The sequence below is a fragment of the Neophocaena asiaeorientalis genome, unplaced genomic scaffold, assembly GCF_003031525.2.
Source record: "Neophocaena asiaeorientalis asiaeorientalis breed wild unplaced genomic scaffold, Neophocaena_asiaeorientalis_V1.1 scaffold72, whole genome shotgun sequence".
Lineage (NCBI taxonomy): Eukaryota > Metazoa > Chordata > Mammalia > Artiodactyla > Phocoenidae > Neophocaena > Neophocaena asiaeorientalis.
Genome location: NW_020185336.1, coordinates 4,232,199 through 4,249,875, shown reverse-complemented (window position 1 = coordinate 4,249,875; position 17,677 = coordinate 4,232,199). Strand labels below are relative to the sequence as shown.

The 17,677-nt window shown below is 36.0% G+C and overlaps 1 protein-coding gene across 1 annotated transcript in view; it reads right to left on the bottom strand.

The window, feature by feature from the left end:
* The window catches only part of KCNH7 (potassium voltage-gated channel subfamily H member 7), a 448,518-nt gene that overhangs the window by 134,855 nt on the left and 295,986 nt on the right, over positions 1-17,677 (bottom strand). Inside the window, exon 3 of the mRNA XM_024735942.1 lies at positions 12,152-12,307. Within this exon, the coding sequence (XP_024591710.1) occupies positions 12,152-12,307 (156 nt within the window). The remainder of the gene's footprint in view (positions 1-12,151; positions 12,308-17,677) is intronic.

Here is a 17,677-nt window from a genome sequence, read left to right as displayed (position 1 = left end):
GTCTGAGGCACAGTGCCTATGGTACAGATGGGGAAGGATAGCCAGTTTGGGATCTGAAAAAAAATTATGATCTGAATAAGTCTACTATCAGCTACTATCAGGCAAAATAAGAATTCATGAATTAACATCAATGTACCTTTCTATAATCAGGGTATTCACAAGTCTGACATTTAAATTGGAAGCCTTAAAATCACTGTGGGACTTTTCTCCAACCAAATAGCTCTGGATGTGCAGAGAAATATAACTTTATTCTCTGAGTCAGAGAGAGCAGCAGATCAAATTTCACTGGAGAAACAGGGAAGATAATTGACATATCTGACTTTTCTCTTTAGGAAGAAATTTCCACAGAGGCACCCAGCAAGGAGACGTCTTTCTTACTAATGTGTTAGGAACCCGTAATATTGTCAAAGAAGGCAGTACTTAGCTGTTAGACTGGGGAAAAAATATAATTCAGTGTGAACTCAGTACTGACCTGGCTAACCTGATTAGTGGGTGACACATGGGGCAGTGCAGTCCTGGTGTTAGTGACAACAAAAGGTCACCAGGGAGTCCATCGACCTGGTAAACCTGCAGCTAAATTTGGGACCCTTTAAAGGAGCAGATGTGGTCAGTAAGGCCTTGAAAGACTAAGACTCCTTGGACATTTCCTAGGGCGAGAGATACCAAAGAAAAAGCAACATCTTAAAATAAAGCAGTAAGTATAAGACCAAATAGGAATCTTGAAGCAATGTGAGTCCTGACCCAGTAGTGCAGGACACATGTGTGGAGATCAGGAGAAGTTACTGCTGTAGCAGGAGTGAGAGTAATCATAGGAGCTGTAGCAGCAGCAGGGACCTTCTGGAACAAGTTCACAAATGTTGATGATATCTGAGAGACACTGCTTCCAACCTAGCTGGGTCATCATGAGAGCAAAGAAGCAGAAAACACAGGTTTAGAATAAGGGAGATAGGGCAGAAAATAGGACAGGCTGGTGGACTGCTTTTACCACCCAAGGTTAAAATCTGTCCACGAGGAGGCACTGGAAATTAAAGCAAACACATCAGTATTATATATACCTAATTAGTTTCCATTTCTATGTGATAACAGCTTAATAAATCAATGTATGATTTACCATACTGCTATTTTGCTTCTGTTTTATAGAATTCTTTCTTTTCCAAATGCCAAGTTAAAGAGTCCACTCATGTTGTGTGAAAGTAGTAACATCTTTTACTTAGATTGACCCAAGATGACCATGTAGTCATTACACTGACAGGGTCTCTTTTGATGGAGTGTTCCAAACACAAATGGTACAGAAGTCAGTTACCCACATGCTGTATGAATAGGGACTGTCTCTGATTTGGGTGTTGCTAGGTAACAAATTCTTCCAAATGGTATGCACACCGGGTCTCTGATGTGGACATGCTGATTTAGGCCATCATTAACATTCATTGCTAACGAAAGAATAAAGCATATTTTTTCAACTGTGAGTAATTTTCTTGATCTTAGAAATACGTATTTTGCTCACATCCTAGGGAGGAAACATGGTATAAAGTTGATTGCAACTTATGACTGAACTTTTCTCAGATTTCTTTTAGCAACCATGTCATGGTTCCTTTTTCTACAGCAAATTTAATCTTTAAAAAGAGGAAACTTCCAAACACATGATAATAGTAAACATTAGTTATGCTCTAAAACCTTTAATTAAATTCATCTGAATAACAGATTGTTTCTATAGTAATGCTTGCTGAGTGGGAAACTCTGTATTACTACCATAGCTCTTCATCTTTAAAGAATGACTTTCAGCCCCAACGGAGAATAGCAAAAACATTATGAATGTCCTTTTATAAACCAGCTATACAGAAAATTTCTTTGTTCCTTAGCTTGAGGTCTGAACACTGAAATACAAATTTGAAGGAGTAAGGTAGCTATACAGGCAAATATATTTTTTATGTGTCAATTATTCAAAATATTGAGTCCAAAGCATATTAATGCATTTTTAATGGCTTAAATTAGCTAGATAGTTGCCTAAATGACCAACTGTATTTTTGTGTATAGACTTTGCTTCAGTTGAAGCTTTTAGAGTAATTCAAACTTTTATTTTAGTAAGCATAAAGATAAAAATTCTCTTTTGATTTGGAGAGTATAATTTTAATCATTTCAAAGATAATGGAATCTCCTTTATAATACCTTAATGAAATGAAATGAAAAAGTACACTTTTGAAAATAACTGTGAGAATAAGATGCTATAGAAATTTAACTTTATTTTACTATATTTTTACTTTTAGCTTCACTTAAAATTTATCTTTACGGTTTTATCTAACCATTAAGTAACTTAGACTAGTAGTTCTCAAACTTCAATGTGGATCAGAATGACCTGAAGGGCTTGTCAAAACACAGGCTGCTGAATTTCTGTGTTTTTTTTTTTTTTGCGGTACGCGAGCCTCTCACTGTTGTGGCCTACTCCCGTTGCGGAGCACAGGCTCCGGACGCGCAGGCCCGGCGGCCATGGCTCACGGGCCCAGCCGCTCCGCGGCATGTGGGATCTTCCCGGACCGGGGCACGAACCCGTGTCCCCTGCATCGGCAGGCGGACTCTCAACCATTGCACCACCAGGGAAGCCCTGAATTCCTGTGTTTCTGAATCAGTTGTTCTGGTGTAAGGCCCAAGGACTCGCACTTCAAACATGCTACAAGATGATGCTGACGGTCCTACTCTTGGAGAATCACTGACTAATATGCATTCAGTAGGGAAAAAACCCTTAATTACTCAATATAACAATAACATTCATAAATTTATACATTCTACAAGGATGTATTGGGTACTCACTATTTGCCAGATATTGGGGATACGGAAGAAAACACAACAGCCCTCCTATGAACTGGAGCTTAAGTGTTCCTGGCTACTTTAAACAAGGTAGGCTTCCTTAGTTTTCCACAGCTCTCACCTCTCTCGCTCTCTATTTTTATTCCTGGCCTTCTTTAGTCATTTATGTTTCTTGTCTACTAGGCAAACGGATGTGCCAGTGTGGTAGTAGAGACACGTATGAGGTATCATCATGTCACAGGGTTAAGAACAGGAAAATCTATCTGGGTGAATTAGGAACTCCCCACAGGTAAAGGGTCCTTTGGAGAAGGTATGCTAGAGAAAGGAAGGCAGTCTAGTAGAGAGGGCACTATGCTATACAAACAAGGTGGTATAAAATGTATGTCGTTTCAAAAAACCACCACTGAAATATGGGGTATGACGGCGATGGCTTGGGGGGCGCTGTGATGGGAGACGAGGCTACGGAGGTATCTGAGGCCACACCGTGTGTCTTTTGCTTAATGCACGGGGTTTCGGAGTTTTCTAATCTTAGGCAATAGAGAACCGTTATAAAGAATAGAAACAGTGGAGTATTATGATCTGATGTACAGTAGTGGGACATGTGATCCTGAGGAAAAGAAGCTGAAAGCAGAGATACCAATTTTGAGATCACTGCAGCAGATGTGTTGAGGGCCTGAGTAGGTAATTACAGTGGGCTGTATGAGAGAGATATTCAGGAGGTGTGCTTGAGAGAATCTGATCACTCTTCGGTTGGGAAAAGAGAGGATTAGAGAGAAGGAGAAGTTTAGCATGATGCCCAGGTTTCTGGCTTGGGTGGCTGGGATGATGACACCATTCACAATGTATGAAGAGCAAGAGTTTTTGACGGAATAGAGTAGATGGTAATTGGGATGGAAAGGCAAGTCTTAGCTTGAAAATGCTAAATTTCCAGAAGTGCTAAAATCTTCCAGAAAAAGATGTCCAGTGGGCAGTTGGATATATGAAGTTATAAGTAATTGGAAAAGTCTAGAGACAGGTGTGGTCTGGAGATACTGATTTGAAAGGGAGCCTTTATCCTGTAGGTCACAGATAAGTTTGCCCAAGCCGGGTGTACAGAGAAGATGACTAAGAAGAGAAGAATACTAAGAGCAGCTTCTGGGGGATAAACAGTGTTTAAGAGTTTCTTGTTTAAGAGGAACAAGAAAATGGTACTAAAATAGCTGTCACAGAGATCAAAAGAAGCAAAGGAGTGTGGTGTCATGAAACATAAAAGAACCGAGAGAAGGGAATCGAATTTAGCATAGTACCTTCAACCTAGAGGATAACATTGAGAGCACAACGTAGAAAGCTCATTACAGTGGGCAGAGGAAGAAAGGAAATAAGGGAGACGATGAGTAGGTGTGGACAATCCAAATGCCTGTAAGAAGAGTCAGGGGACAAAAGTAAAGAAAGCCAAGTATGAACAGCAGCAAGGAGAGTTGGGGACTGTGGCAAACTGGGGAGTACATACCGTCTAAAGGTGCGGTCAGTATTCTCTACCAGCTTATTGCAAATGTGTGGCTGCATACTCATTTTTTTCCAAAATAAGCTAGATATGTTGTTTTGGCTGTGCCGTGCGACTGCAGGATCTTAGTTTCCCAACCCGGGATTGAACCCGGGCTCACGGCAGTGAAAGCCCAGAGTCCTAACCACTGGATGGCCAGGGAATTCCCCAGACATCGTAATTTTAGGTGTAATCTTCCAATTTTTAAATGTTGGCAACACATTGAACTAACTGAAACTTTGAGAAAATATTATTTGATGTAAACAGAATGTATCTATTGAAGTATAGGCTATTCTCAGCAGCATGAGTAAAAGGGAAAGCGCCGGTAGAAAACACAGCTGAGAGAGGGGCATTGGGAAGGACAGATTTGGGAGGAATGGCAGAGGGAATGGGTTTCAAGTGGAGATGTGGACCCCAGTTAAGATTTGCCTCCAGGGGTTGAGATATATTTGTTGAGGGTGGGCTGATTAAGGGACTTCTTGCCCAAGCCCTCCCCTTGCTCTGAGATGTGGAAGGGGAGGTGATTTGTCTGACATAGGAGGTGGATTTGACATGAGAGTCATGAAGAACCTGGTGAAGTTCTGAAATACTTGCTAAGAAGAGATGAAAAGTACCTTAAAAATTAGGATCTCATGTATAATTTTGACTTGTAGTATAATCATTTATAAATTAATAAATGATAAAATTCAGTATTTTTCTGTGACTAAAAAGACTTAACTTGGGCCTGCTTTCTTGTTGGGATATGTTTCAAGTTTAGTAAAATGAGAAAATTTCATGGATTTTTTTGACCATGATGGAAACAGTAAATTAAGTAGATTTAAACAAAAAACTATTTTAAAATGATAAGAGGAGTGAATGTTATTAGTTAAAATTTATTTGGGGATATGAGCTTAAGGTCAACATTTATAGTGGCTCAACTGACTCTTTGGTTTTCAGACAGGATAAGAACATAGAATGCATTAATTTTCTGTTGGTTGTATATTGTTAAATCAGGAATTTTTTGTTTAATTCAGGTTCCCCCCAATCCCCTTAAAGACATTTTTAACAAATGAAAATGTGTATGTGTGTCTGTGTGAACCAGACTGGCGATCCTAGATTTCTGCTATAAAATAGAAGAAATATAAGACTTAAATATACTTGTAAGTAATGTAAAATAAAACTTTAAAATATTTTATTTAAAATAATGAAAACAAAAGCCTCACACTTGACAATTAACTTTGAAATTAATAGCGTAAGCAAGGACACATAATTTGGTTATCTTTCATGTTGTGCAAATATTTCACAGAAACAGATATCAGAGCAGAAAAAAAGAGAACACATCTTCCCATTGCTCTTAGTTCCTTTAGATGTGGCCCCCTTTTAGTTGGTAGTAAAAGTAGAATTTTCTCTTCTACTCAGTATCATTTCCACTTTTCAGATTGCAGAGTTTAAACCATCAGTGAGAAAATGTTTAATTATATCTTTTATTTGGTATTTATATTTATTATGTAGTAATTAATCAACTCAGTTGTGCAGTATATATCAATTTGATAGACCTATCAGAATAATACTCTCTCCTGTACTTGCTTCATTCCAGGGGACTTAGGACATCTATTTGTGGCTGGTCCTGTATCTTCGACAGAGATTAAGTTTGTGAAAAATGAGTTCTTCCCAGAGAAAGTTGCTCACTTTTGCTGTGCTGTGTTCCTGACCCAGAAACTAGATATTTGTACTGAGAATTGATCCACCTTTTTATTCAATACAAGTCTCTAGGTTTCCAGAATTTACTCAGCCAATTGATCATAGTGCCTTTTCATGATGCATCTTTTCTATTGTGTACTTAGCTCCTTTTCTATTACTTAATATTCTCAATTTAATACTTCATTTCTTTTTCGTCTAAGTTTCTTATAGCTCCTTCACATTTTTCCCCTTATTTTGTCTACATTTCAGGAGATGCAGTTGAATATATAGAAACCCACATCATCTCAAACAAACAGTAGCCTCTCCCCATTACTTTCACTTAAATTCCAACACAAGGGCATGCCTACCCCCGTAGACACACACACACTTACACACTCCTTATTTAGATAGGAAATTAAGCTTTTTGAAAGTTGAGATGTTTCTGCAAAAAAGGGTGTATCAAAATTTGATTTGCTTTTATTTCCTTATTGAGTTATTTGTTTTAGAGGCTACCGATGGAGCAACAATGTTTGAAATAGCCAACATGTTATTTCACACAGGTAATAAAATTATACTTTAAGAAAAAAAAGGAGTTTTCCAAAGATCAGAAATGATACAAAGTAGAAATTGGATAGTATCAGAAGCTACCAAATATAATTTGTCTCTCTTTAACTTTTCTGCTTGACTTAACAATCAACTCCTCAAAAATTGACACCAAGTAAAAAGAAATTTAAAGCATATAATGACAGGAGGTATAATCAAAACCAATATAATGGTTGTAAATAATAGGTCTTTGTAATGCTCTGGAAACAATTTTATCTGCATATTTGTACTCTCTCCAATGATTCCCTATATGTGTGACAGCTGCAGTGTAGGGAAGCCATTCATGTTCACATAATAAGAAACAAACTACTGAATTTGCTATGACTTGCACAAGAGATGCCATTTTAATCCTAGTATAAAGTTGCATAGATTATGTATGATACCTGGAAGGCTACTGTATAGATTGTCTTCCATTCAAGATATCAAAGTTTCAAGTCTCCATTTGTATTTCAGTTTGAAATGAATACTTTTTTTTAAAATCCCCTTTTTTGTCATAGGACTGATACACTACTCCCTTTTTTACTCCCATCCAACTTGATGGACCATGAAAAACAGCTATTTTGGGAGGAAAATGAAGACTTTTTGAAGGCAATAAAGAAACAAAACTAGGCTTCCCCCAGAAAAATTATCTCATTGACATTCACTACCAAAATACAGGCCGACATTACCTAAGGTATACTCTCAGGAACCATTCAGTAATGACTAAGTTGGTTAGTAGAAAATATAAAGATATCAAAAACAGTCATCAACTTTAAGGAACAAGTCTTTAGTATTACAATAGTTTTTTATAGTAATTCAATTTTGTTCTAAACATGTCACCTGGGAGACTGACAGATTGGTGGTTTTAATAGAGAATTTTTCCCAAGTGTGATATTGCTCAGAAAAAAATATTCAAAATATTGGAGTTGTATTACACTAATATATTTGTCCTAATATTGCCTTATCAGGATACTGTACTGTCATTTAGACGTACCTAAGGCAGTAACTGACTATGAGAAATTTTCAGCTGGAGTACATCTGATTTAGTATTAATTCAGTTTACAACATAGGTTTTTGGGACTGTGTTTTATATTTTACATATATTTTGCTATCTGATTTACATATAATATAACAATTTCTTTATGCAAATACTACAGTTTTGTGATAAGGCTTCCAGCTTCCCACAGACAATGACAGTAACTTAAATTTTCATTTGCTCATAGATCCTCCTAAAAACCACAGAGATCAATAAGGGAGGCAAATAAAAATACCCATAAACTATGCCTAAAGAGTAATTAGAGAAAGAGACGTTACAAACTTTAATTTATATGTAGTCAGGGAAATAAATGCCGAAGACCAGCAGAATTGGCTAAGAAGAGTACACGGCAATAGTCAGGCAGAAGCTAAGTGGAAAAAGTGGTGGGGTGGGCGTTCAGAAGTCTCCTTAGAGTAATGGAACACATATCAAATAGGGTTTACCCTTGGGAGAAGAAGTTTAACACTGAGTGAGAAATATTGAGAGAAGTTCTGTGACCTTAATGGACAAAGCACTGGTTACTAGAGAGACAATAGAAAGTGGCTAGAAAAGTGCACAAGGCTCCAGATATCAGCCTTGGAAAAGCACTACATCTTGGAGAGGGGGAGGGATATTCAAAGGTGGAATTGTCCCTTGGAGGCTGGGAAATAAGGAAGCAGATAAACATAAGGTCCCCTTATTAATATAAGAGGGGACAGAATATTCAGAAGACAAAAACAAGCAAACAACAAAAAAAGGCAATGCCATATATTTTAAAGAACAAGTAACCCCCCTCCCCACAAACCCTCCAAATTTACAAACTCCTTGCTATATATGAATGAGACTTGGAACTGAAAAATTTTTAAAGGCATGCAAACAAGACCTATTCCCTTTGCCCCACCTCAGATTTCTTGCTAGTGATGGTCCAGGAAAGTCCTTCATGAATAGCTATAAACAAGAATACTCTAATATTCATACAAAAATATCATAAGAGAAAAACAGGAAATGGGAATAAAAACATACTTTGCAGAGCAAAGTGTGCTAAATATCTGGTTATGAAACAGAATAGATATATAACATCCCAAAATAAATTTTAAAAATTCAAACCAGTAATTAGAGATATGAAATAAGATTATAAATTAGGAACTCAAAAACATAGAATAAAAACTGGACAAATAAGAAAAAAATGCAAAGCAAGAACTGAAAGAATACAGGTACTAAATTCAGGAAAGAAAAAGACAAAATCATCTAAAAAATTAAGACATATTACAAGCAAACCACAAGAATAGAGGCTAGAAATGAGAGAAGCTAAGAAAATAAAATAAAGAGAGAAAAAAGGACCAGAGGAAAGTGATGGATATGAAAGACAGGTAAAGAAGGTGCAACATCCATATTATTTGAGTTCCTGAGGAAGACAAACCAAAAGAAATAAAATAAATATTAAAAATTATAATTCAATAAAATTTCCTGAACTATAACATGAATTGAATGTACATACTGAAAGGGCCCACCATGTATCCAGGAAAATTGACTTAGAACGTCAAATCCAGACATATGCAAGCAATAGTTTTGGACTTTAAAAGTCTGTCTTGGTTTGAAATAGGAGGATTAAAATCTACCATTATTAATTTGTTTCTGAAATTTTCTGGGACTTGGAAAATTAACAAAATCCCTTACAAAGGGCAGACAAGTGGATTGGCATCAGATTCCTCATTAGCAACATTTGATGCAAGAAGAGTAGAACACTATCTACCAGGTTCACAGGGCAAAAAGTGTGGGCCAAATATCTTATATGTACCCAGGCTGTCCTCCAAGTGTGAAGGCTATAGAAAAATAGTGTTGATTTACTCATGAACATTTACTGAAGAGGTGAACTTTATCCAAGAAGTTATGCTTGCGGAAACTTTGACAAAAAGACAAGTAGTGAGCATTGAATACATTTCACTAGAAGTTTAAGGCCAAAACAAAAGTGAGAAGTATGTAAATTACATCCTCTGAGAAGCTAGAAGTATCACAACCAAACAAAAATGGAAGGAGAAGGAAATATAAAATAAGTTAATTGAGTGCCTTGTTGGTAAAAACTGGGAGTGAAATGATATAACTTGACAAACTGAACGGTAGAAGACTAAGCATACTTAGAAGTGCAAAGATACTGATACTAGTTGAGCTGGATAATCTGAATAGTCCAGTCTCCGGAGAAAATAATTGTTAAAAAGCTACTCCACAAATAAGTACCAGGTTTAGATGATTTTACAGGGGAATTGTACTTAACTTTTAAAGTCCAGATCATCCCCAAACTATGTAAATGGTTATGTAGAGTAGAAAATAGAGAAGAAACTCCAAATTATTTTCCTAAGTAATTATAACATTGATAATAATACCTAACGAAATTGCATATACATATTCAAAAATTGGAGAGCAATTTCCCTGATGAGGATTGATGCAAAATCCTAAATTAATTTTAGATGAAAAGAATTCAGTATTACAAGATGAAATACATCATGTCCAAATGTGGTTCCTTGCAGGGATGTAAGAACAGTTCCGTGTTAGTAACTCTATTAATAAAATTTACCATAAAAATAAGGAAACAGAATAGCACACTCATTTCCACAGATGATGAAAAGGCAATTTACAAATTTCAACACCCATTCTTAATAAATACAAGTCAATGGAAACTTCTATAAAATTATAAAACACATTCCACTCAACCACATGCCATCATTTGAATTAATGGGAATCACTGGTGGCGTTCACACAAAATTCAGGAACAACTGATGTTCACTATCAGTTTCTTTTTAATGATATGTTGGAGGTAATACCCAGCACAATTAGACAAGAGAAAACTATTAGATGTGTAAGAATTGGAAAGGAAAATGTAAAGTAATCTTTATTTGATATTATAGAGCATTTGAAAACCTCAGAACAATGTATAAGCCACTGCAAACTAAGAAAACTCACTAAGATAGACCATAAAATTAACATACTCAGAAAAAATCAGTAGCCTTAAAAATTATTAGAAGATAATAATTAAAGAGAAGATCCTATTTATAATAGCAGCAACAACAAAACATGTTCAATGTCAAGTAGCAAGGTAAACAATAAGGAAAAATTTTAAACACTCTTGAAAGAAACAAAAATTAGATTTAAAAATGAAAATACATATACATATTCCTGTATAGAATGACTCAACATCATAAAAATGTTACTTTTCCTCCAATTAATTTATAAAATTAATCTGAATCCAATAAAAATATCATAGGGAATTTTTTTTTTATCCAGACAAGTTGTTTCTAATGTTCATGTGGAATATGCAACAAGAAATAAACTTAAACCCTGAAAATTAATATTAAAGAGAGTATGTCATATAAGAGGTTAACCGTATATTGAAAACAGTGTGATTCTCAATGACACAGATCAAGAGAACAGAATAGAAAGACCAGAATATACTCATGCACATAAGAAAGTTTAGTATGTGATAAAAGTGATATCTCAAATTACTGGTGAAAGACAGACTTTCTAATAAATGATGTTAGAACAACTGGAAAACCATTGATAAAATGACAAATTAAATTTATAACTTGCACTATAAACCAAGCTAAACTTAAAATGGATTAGAGATCCTAAAACATAAGTCTAGAAAAAAATATGAATTTATTTACAACCTTGGAATGGAGAAAGCTTTTCTAATTATGACTCAAAAATTCAGAATCGACAAAAGAAAAGGTTGATAAATTTAGCCACATTACAAAAAAATAAAGGCTTCGTGTGACAAAATTTAGGAAAAAGATAAAAGACAATTTGCTGGGGAAGCGATTTGCCATTTATTCCACAATTTAAAAGAAAAAGACAAAAAATTTGAAAATGTATACAAATAATGGACAATTGACAGAAAAAGAAATGTCCACAGTGCTTAAATATGTGAACCTCACTCATAATAAGAGAAATGTAAACTAAACTAATTGAGGTATTGCTTCTCACTTATCATGACAAAAATCGAGAAGACTGACTCACTCTGTTAGCAAGGCTTTGGAGGAAAGATATAATACATTGTATTTTATACATTGTATATACAATATTATATACAATGTATATACAATACATTGTATTGTATTATATAATACATTGGTATTAGTGTAAAATGGTTCAAACATAAGGAGAGGAGTTTGGCAGTATCTAAAAAGATTACATATTCATTTACCCTTTGACCCAGGAATGCCACTTATAGAACCTTACTCTGAAGATAATTTTGTCGAAGAATGTACATATACACATGAAAATACATATGCACAATTCATTCTGCCATTATTACAATAGCCAAAATTTGGAAACAACCTAAATGCCCATCAGTAGGGGATTGGCTAAATAAGTTTGGTATAACCAAGTCAAATGGCTTTGAAAGCAGCTGATCACTTCTGTTAGGCACTGATGGGTAATGTCAGCTATGGCTTTTTTATATACAAATTATTTTACATAAAATGCAAACATATTTTGAGAACTGAATCAAAATGAAGCATGTATTGAAATTACTACAGTAGCAGAGTATCAAGAGCATTACGTTGTCTTTTACTTACGGTTTACAGTTTTGACTGGTAATATTGTATTTAGCCTCTCTGGGGAAGCAGAATTTTCTTCATCTGTCACATATTCAAAATTAATGATGAACATCATAGCCACGCCCTCTTGGTTTTTCACTGGAATGATGTGAGTGTTACAAATGAAAGTAGAACCTAAGGAGATTTAAAAAAAATGAGTGTAAGGTCAAAAATATGCCTTCATTTTGGAGTGTCAGTAACATTAAAATTCTAACAAAGCCCTCAATGACCACTGAAATCCAATTAAAATTTGATTTTTTTATTTCATATTTTATTGCACATATATTTACGTAAAAATGCATAAATTTCCCAGAAAGATTTTACAGGCAAATTCAAGTACTACATTATGGAAAAATGGAATCAAATCTTATTTGTTTTTATACTCACCACTTTAATAATAATAAAAAAAGACATATTCTTTAACTTTATAGAAATAACTGTCAGCCTTTTCTTATATATTTTAATTCTGAATCTATATAAAATATAGCTCTATAAATAATTAAGATAACTCATTTTTCTCATCCTGAAATAATCTCAAATTATTTCCTTTTTCTTCTTTAATTTCTTAGACATCAAATAAAAAATGACTGACTCTGTCTTAAACATGTCCTAATAATTCTTTCCTTTTCTGTGTAAAATTCACAATGCCCAAATCACAATGATTTTGTTTGGTTTGTATTCTGTTAGAAAATAAGAACAAAACTTTTGTCTATATTATTGTATTAATTTGATCTTTTTAACCGGGAAGGTGATATTCTTTTAAAAGCACAATTATAGGGCTAATAAGACACATTTTATTAGAATCTCCTGGAAATGAAATGAACAAAGGGATGACTCAGTTTACAACTAACCACTGACATCCATCCTTGAACAGAAAACCCAAGACCCAAGATTTAGAGAAGACAGTCAAGAAGCTGACTTCTTTTAAATCAACTGACTTCTGGGGTCTGACTTCCAAAGCTGAGTATTCCCTCAGAGCCGTTTCCTCACACATTGACCCTCTGAATATTTTCTTTAGTCGTGGCGATGGAAATCTCACAGGTTAGGGATTTATTTGGGTTCAAAAAATATTGTATTTTTTAAAATGCAAAAACTTCAGGAAGAGTTCAATCATTTAGGCAATAGAGAGTATTTTGATTGCTTTCTCTCTCTCTCTTTTTTTTTCTTCTAAACAATTAGCTGGGACCCTTTTGCATCTTGAGGAGAAGGACGGTTCAATGTACAGGCAGGATCAGGGTGGGAGCAAGATCTGTCTGGCGTGAAACTCCGGAAGGGAGATGTGCAAAAGTGAGAGTGTCACTGGCAGAGCCCATTGGGTCCCCAGGAAGAATAAGATGGAATCTAGGTGATAAGATAAGGTCTAACTTCTTTTGTGCTTAGTCTAGCTTCACTTGCTCATAGGGTGCCTCGGGCAGCAGCCTTGCACTCAGCACTTCAGACCAGAGTTCCTAGTGCAAAATGGCTGCGCCCGAAACCCCAACTCAGTGGGCCGCGTGCAGAGTTGCTGCGCCCCTGGCACTGCAATCTGGAGCCTAGAGGAGCTTTAGTTCCACCCCACTCACCAGAACTCCACCCCGCTTCCCCACAGTTGGAGCCCTATAAAGCAGCCCCGCCCACAGCCTTTGTGGGCCGGGTAGGCGGGCGTGGGTGGACTCTAGAGCAGGAGCTCACACCTCCTCTCCATGCTTTGATCAAATAAACTTTCCTTTGCTTCTGAACCGCACTCAGTCTTCTTCTATTGGCTCGAATGACATTGGGCAGGAGGACCCTCGTTGAGGACCAACTCAGGAGGGTCGGTAATAAGGGGACCTCAAGAGGCTGGAGACAGGGGCATTGAGAGCTCCAACATCTACTGTGGATGCTCGTATTCCGAAATGGTGTTCCATGTATGCTCTCACTATTAAAAACGAAGTAGGAGAAAACTCTTTCCTTTCTTCTCATCCCTGTGAATTGGCTCCTGCTGCCAGAGCTGAGAACAAAGGCTACTGCTAATATTGCTATAGATTGAGACATCATAGGTCAAAGGGCTTTTGAGGGTGGCCCTGGAGACCTAATTATTATTTATGAAATTGTTTCTATGGGTTAATGTGTTCCAATTTCCAAGGAACTGATTTACAAATACACTTTTAGAACATATACTCTCTGTAAGTTGGAGGTGCCTATGTGCTAGTTTTGATTCAGATTTTCAAATGTGGATAAGCCTCGCCAGTTTGAAATGTAGACGACCTTATTCATAATTAATTTCATTTTTTTCTATAGATATGGCCATAGTTTTGCAGCTATTGAAAAGTACGTCTTAAGAATGATGTGCTGCACCTTCACAGTCTTCAGCTACATCTTCAATTCATTTAATAAAATAGTTAGCTAGAGCAGTTGTCAGTTTCCATGGTAACAAACAGGATGACTTTAGTAAACAGAAAATAAGCAATTTAGGGCTATTCCATTAGCACTAAAAATAGAATTGCTTCAGGCCAGGCATCACAATACAAAATGATTAAACAGAGAGTCTGAGGAGATGCTAGAAATAGCCATTATGTATTTTGCTAATGAACCAAAACACATATTGATTTTACCACTTAAAATTACATTTCCTGGATCATTTAGAATACCATTGTGAATTCACAGATTTGTTACTTCACAGTTTCAAATCTTTCAACATTTGAGGTTTACTGCTGATTGTACAATAAAACATAAAGCACAGATTTTTGAGAGATCAATAAATAAAAGATGTAGGAATAGAGATCTAATAGGTTTGTAATAGGGCAGAGTAATTTTGCTTTCAGTAATAAGGGACAAAAATCCTGTCTTTCAATACTAATGCTGGTACATTTACTGTCCAGTGCAAAAAATCATACAATTATAGTGCTTTATAAAAAAGTTTGGCCATATGCATTGGTTCCATAAACATACTGAGTAAGTGTAATTAATCTAGGATTACTGCCCACTATCATTGTTCCCTGCATGTTTCTATTGAGCAATATATCTCCTTTAAAGTCAACTGAAGACTCACATTTACATTTTTTTCTCTTTTAGTTTTTGGATTTAATGTCTCCATCAATCTTGCATAGACTCCTGGAAAGCAGATACTGAAAGGAGATATATGGAATTTATAAGAGAAGAAGAATCTAATACATTTTACAGTGCAAAAACAGTTTAGCTTGCATAATGCTACAAACTCCAAGTTCTGTTAAGATACTACTTTTGTAAAGTAACATTACTCTAAAAAGTCATTATTGTGTGTTTCTAAATATTTTTCTTGATTGCGACAGTGGGAGCAAGAGAAATGGAAGCATAATCCAGCAAATACTAATCTAGCAATGAAGACAAAAATAGACACTTTCAATAATGTATAAATAAGAGAACTAAAAAAAAAAAATCTGGAAATAAAAAGTTCAGGCCTTGGTGAAATAAACCTTGTATTCAAATGAAATTAACAATGATTTTTTAAGAAGCAGCTTATTTACAATAACATTATCCAATGATTATAAAATTATACATGCAATTATACTAATATTGGTTAGACTCAGGTTCATTTCCATGTTTTGTCTCCTGAGTGAAAACACTGTCAAAGTGGGAAAGGCTGCTTAGAAGGAACAGTGCTAATTTTAATAAAATGTTTAGAATGTTAATTTTTAACTGTAGCCACAGAGCAAGCAAACTCATGGTAATCTGAGTAGTTACTCCTTTATTAATAAACTCCTAGGGGCATTTTAAAATAAAATACCAAGACTCTTCCTTCTGAGCTGCTTGAAAGATGTTTTATTCTACTGTTTGTACTCATAGGGTGTCCTTACCCTGAAATCAAAAAATGTCTATTGAGTGCCTAATATTGGGTCAGGCACTGGTCTGAGTTCTCAGATGGTAATGAGAACAGCAGTGAGAAAACAAATCAAGGTCTTGAACTTGTAAAACTTATATCCTACTGGGGGGACATAATTAATAAACACATACATCAAGTAAAAATAAGTACAATGATGAAGAAGAATGCAGAACAAGGTGGTAGATGATGACAGTGGTAAGGAAATGCTTCTCCTGTAGAATGACATGTAAGCAAAGACATTTAGGAAATGGGGAGGTGGGCTATGTAGCTCTGCCAGTGCAAAATCCTTTAGGTGGAAGCATGGCTGTGAGCTCAAGGAACAGTATGGAAGCCAGCATGGCGGTTGTGGTGTAGGTCGGGCTTGGACAGTAGGTAAAGTTAAAGGGGAAGTAGGGAGCCATACCTTGTAGATTGTGGGGAAAGGATAAAGGGTAGGAGGTTGAAGCTGGCTTCCCGTTGCCTCTGACCTGAAGCTGGTTGGGAACTGTAATTTTAGTAGCGAGACCGTTTGTGTAACAGAAAGTAACCAGAAGGCTTTATTATCTGGGAATGACCTAATAAGGGAAGGGTCTGCCAAACATCATCCAAAGTAAGTGGGGAGTTACTCTGGGGAATAAAGTTTAACGGGACGATGAAAAAGAGAAGTTAGCTGCATTTTGTTCATAGCCTGAGCTTTGCACTGTTCAGTAGAACTCATACGGGTGTAAAGCTCTTAGAACAGTACCTGACATGGAGCAAAACTCAACAATGTGAGCTATTACTTTTGCCTCTTGCTGGAGGGTCTCCAGAGGGGCAAGTTAACTCTCAAGTCTATGTAATTTCCTCCAAGCTTTTACCATTCTTGGAACCACAAGCTACACTCTTTGCTTGTATTTCTGGGCACCAAGTGGAGATTATTCTTCTCTGAGCTGATAGGTTTAGTGAATGCCTCAGAGTTTTAAATTCCTTTCTTTCTAGTAGATTGTGGGGGGTGCTCTTTGAAGATTAAAAAAATATCATTGGAGACCTGTCCTAGAAGAAAAACTAAACATAGCAACCTTGGGATACAAAGGCCTTATCAAAGAGGCAGCATTGTTTTTTAAATTGAAGAGCCTATTAGAAAAGCAAAAGAGGACTGTTATACCTCTTAGAAGGAGAAAGCTACCCAGTCACAAATGACTTAAGATATAGCCAAGTGGAGACACAAGAGAGAAACAAGACAAATTTGTCCTTGACTTTTCAGTATGTAATGTTTCCTTTTATTTCATTTTTTTAGAACCTCTTCCATCTTCTTCTGCTCTCTCCAAGCCTCCAAGATGAAATATTATGCCTATCAATGAGGTGCATCATTAGATATATTAATTTCTCATAGAATATTGATGACATAATGGATTACCACTTTCTGGATAATTTTTTTAAGGGGAGTAGTGAAAAACAACCATCATCACAAGGTGGGCTCTAATGTGGCCTCTATAGAGAAGAAATATTTTGGTTGTGTGGATAAGACCTCTCAGATATCCCTCAGTTCACACCATACAGGTCATTGCTTGCTGATATCAATATCACTTTTGGACAATTTATGACCTAAAGAACGGGAGAGGACCATCATGGAATCCTGGAACAAGATTCACCCCCCCCCCCCATGTGACTATACTCGGAGGTAAGGCCTACAAGGAGGTAATTAAGGCTAAATGAGGACATAAGGG